The 3112-nt window shown below is 63.8% G+C and overlaps 1 protein-coding gene across 1 annotated transcript in view; it reads left to right on the top strand.

Moving 5' to 3' along the window:
* Positions 1 to 438: 438 nt before the first annotated feature.
* The window catches only part of SETD7 (SET domain containing (lysine methyltransferase) 7), a 42102-nt gene continuing 39428 nt past the window's right edge, over positions 439 to 3112 (top strand). Inside the window, exons 1-3 of the mRNA XM_012726753.1 lie at positions 439 to 570; positions 704 to 956; positions 1326 to 1468. Of these exons, the coding sequence (XP_012582207.1) occupies positions 439 to 570; positions 704 to 956; positions 1326 to 1468 (528 nt within the window). The remainder of the gene's footprint in view (positions 571 to 703; positions 957 to 1325; positions 1469 to 3112) is intronic.

Genomic DNA, 3112 nt, shown 5'->3' with positions numbered 1-3112 from the left:
GAGACAGAGTGGGGAGCAGAACAGGCAGATCAACGAGGTACACTGCGGAGGGGAGCAGCGGGCGGGTCAGGAGAGGTCTGCTGTGCCAAGTGGGCACCTCCCGGGCGGGGCTCGAACTCATGCTGAAGTGGCTTTAGCTTCTCAGTGCTGTGCTGTAACCTGCTGCGCCACCAGGGAGGGCCCCAAGTAATTTTTTGCAAAGCAGTTAGTTGCCTCTCTGAAAAAGGTTCCCAAGGTTTCCTTTTTTATTTTTAAATTAACTCACTCAGCAGCTCCCAGACACAAGCCCGACAAGGGTCTTCATATCCCGATGTGCAGAGACCCAAAGAACTAGCACGCTGCAGAGGAGGAAGATTCACCCAGACTGGACCCCAGCAGGGAAATCTGGGCTGTGCGGCCCCCACCCCGTGCCTTGAACGGCTAAATTTAGTTTGCGGGATGCACTGCCGTGACAGGAACATGTTGCAAGAACAAGAAGCAAGCAAGAGAGAGCGCCGCAGCTGCGCAGAGAGGGTCCCTGGAGTGTCCGCCGCGGGAGCTGCCCGTTACCGCATCGGCTTCCTCGGTCAGGTCACCCTGCCCGCTCTCCGCTGCTCCCTCTTGCTGTAACCAAATCAGGTCGCCCCGCACCCCACGGCCCTGCCCGCAGCTGCAGGCCTGTCTGTTTCCAGCAGGGTGAGTTTCCCTGCTCTGCTGGCCCCAGGCTGTCACGGTGCCCTGGGTGTTCCTGCGGCCGTCCCCCGCCGCAGAGGCCCTTCACCGCATCTCCGCCGCCACGTCCCGCGCGCCGCCCGCCCCTCGCTTGGCTTCTGCAGTGGCCACCCACACCGTGAGCTGCTTCGCCGGTGACTCTGCCTCTGAGTCCCGGGACCTTGGCCCCATGAAGGGCCCCGCGTGCCATCGAGCAGACGAGGCGCCCCCACCCCGGATCACAGCGCCTGGGCTGCGGACCGCCGGTTCTGCACAGCAGAGTTGCATCCTGTTTCGGGGCGTGCCCTGGTCCTTCCTGCTCTATTTAGCTTCCCCCCCCCAACCCTCCCGAAGGTGGACAGAGATTTGAGCTTAGAGTTTTTTTGTCCGATGTCCTCACGGACAGGTGGGAGAAGCAAGGGTCTGGGAGCTTCGCTGCCACTTACACCGCTTGCTCCCGAGGACCCCCCCACAGAGAGAAAGGTCAGGTCAGATCAGCTGAGGACCCCCCACCCCCAAAAGAGAGAAAGGTCAGATCAGCTGTGGCCTGGGGCCGGCAGTCTTAAGGTGCGAGCAGGTCCGAGAACTCGGGGAGGTGCCGAGGCATCCTTCTCCCTTGCTGCCTTGTCCCCCAGGGCCAGGACGCCAGACCCCAGTTCCTGGGGGCACCCAAACTGGCTTCTCCCTACCCACGGTGCAGAGCACGAGCCCCAAAAAGTGCCTGCACCCTCCAGCCCAAGCTGAGGCGGGTCGGCAGGTCAGCAGCAGGGCCTGCGAGGTGAGCCCGGAGCGGCCTGGCAGCGGTCTGGGGTGGCAGCTCACCACGCACGCGGCAGACTGTTCCCTGCCACGGGAAGATGCATAAGATACCAGCTGCCTGCACAGGTATATTGGTTACAGAGGTCAAACCAGCGAAGTGGGCGCCAGTGTCGCTGGAGAAGAGATGGATGGCGACATGAGGGACATCTCAGCATTGTCACTGCTGCACTGGGGGTGGCGGGCCCCAGGTTTCCCAAGCTGAAAGTGGGGACGGGACGCACCCTGCGTGCAAAGCAGGCAGCACCCCGAGAAGGCGCTGGGAGACCTGGCGGGGCCTGAGAGCGGCGCGCCTCGGGGCTTAGGAGCGCCCCAACGCCCGCTCTGTGATTAAGAGCGCCACTGATTTCCTAGCCCATGACCACACTGCTGGGGTCAGAGCCTGACAGCAGAGGGCGGCGGGACGCGAGGGGCAAGAGGGCTGGGGACGAGTGTCCGTGAGGCAGCTGTGGGAAGGACGTGCGCCAGAGGACCCCGCCTGTTCAGAAGCGGCCTCGGCTGGCAAGGCCTGGCCCTGGGCTCCCAGCGGGGAGGGCAAGCCACGGGTCCGGGGAGCCTGGACGGCAGAAACCGTGTCTCTGAAGGGGTCGCGAACCTGAACCCGACGCCGGCCCCCCAACGCTGGACCCTGAGCCAGGCGGCTGGGATGGGGCTGTCACGGCCCTCCTGCCAGGGGCTGTGCTTCATGCTGGGGCCACCTGTGGCTCCGGGGTGGAAAGGCGCGCTTGGCCGTCTGGAGGAGCATAGGGGGCCGGCTGGGGGGCCTCTGAACTAGGGAGCAGGCGCCACCGGGGCCTCCCCCTCCAGCCCCCACACAGCCCGCAGCCCCGAGAGCAGCCAGCCGGGCTGCGTGTCTCCTGTTCTGTCAAAGCTGTACGTTTCCAAGGACGTTTTCTTCCAACTCCCCTCCGCTGCCTCAGCCCCCTTCACATAAAGGAGTAAGCCGCTTGCTCTCCTGAAGTTTCAGGGTCTTTTTGTGCCCTGAAAATAAATTGGAAACTGGGGAAGGACGTGGGTAACCTGCGTGTTTCTGTGCTTTGACGAGTGGCGGGGGAGGGGGAGGTAAGAAAATGTATACTTTCACTCAGCTCCTGAGGGACCCGGCTCAGCACACATGACTGTTCAAAACTGAGAAACAAAATCCTCTCTGTGGCTCACGTGTGAGAGTGACACTGGGGAAAGTGGCTCTGTCCTCTCCCACTGCAGACCTGGCCCTGACTCTGGAGCCAGAATGTGTCTGCACTGCAGGACTGGAAGGAGGCTCAAGTGCAGCCAGAGGCCTCAGAGAGCAGTAAAGTGAGCCGGAGGCCTCTGGGCAGTCCGGGAGGCTGCTGGGTGGTCCAGGGGGCCTCTGGGCAGTCTGAGAGGCCTCTGAGAAGTCCAGGAGGCCGCTAGGCGGTCTGGGAGGCCTCTGGGCAGTCTGAGAGGCCTCTGAGAGGTCCAGGACGCCACTGGGCAGTCCGGGAGGCTGCTGGGCGGCCCGGGAGGCCTCTGGGCGGTCCGGGAGGCCTCTGGGCGGTCCGGGAGACTGCTGGGCATTCCAGAGGCCTCTGGGAGGTCTGGGAGGCTGCTGGGCATTCCGGGAGGCCTCTGGGCGGTCCGGGAG

Source organism: Condylura cristata, unplaced genomic scaffold (genome assembly GCF_000260355.1).
Source record: "Condylura cristata isolate star-nosed mole 26May11 unplaced genomic scaffold, ConCri1.0 scaffold00018, whole genome shotgun sequence".
Lineage (NCBI taxonomy): Eukaryota > Metazoa > Chordata > Mammalia > Eulipotyphla > Talpidae > Condylura > Condylura cristata.
Note: the sequence above shows the minus strand (reverse complement) of the source record. Positions and strands in the feature narration are given on the sequence as shown.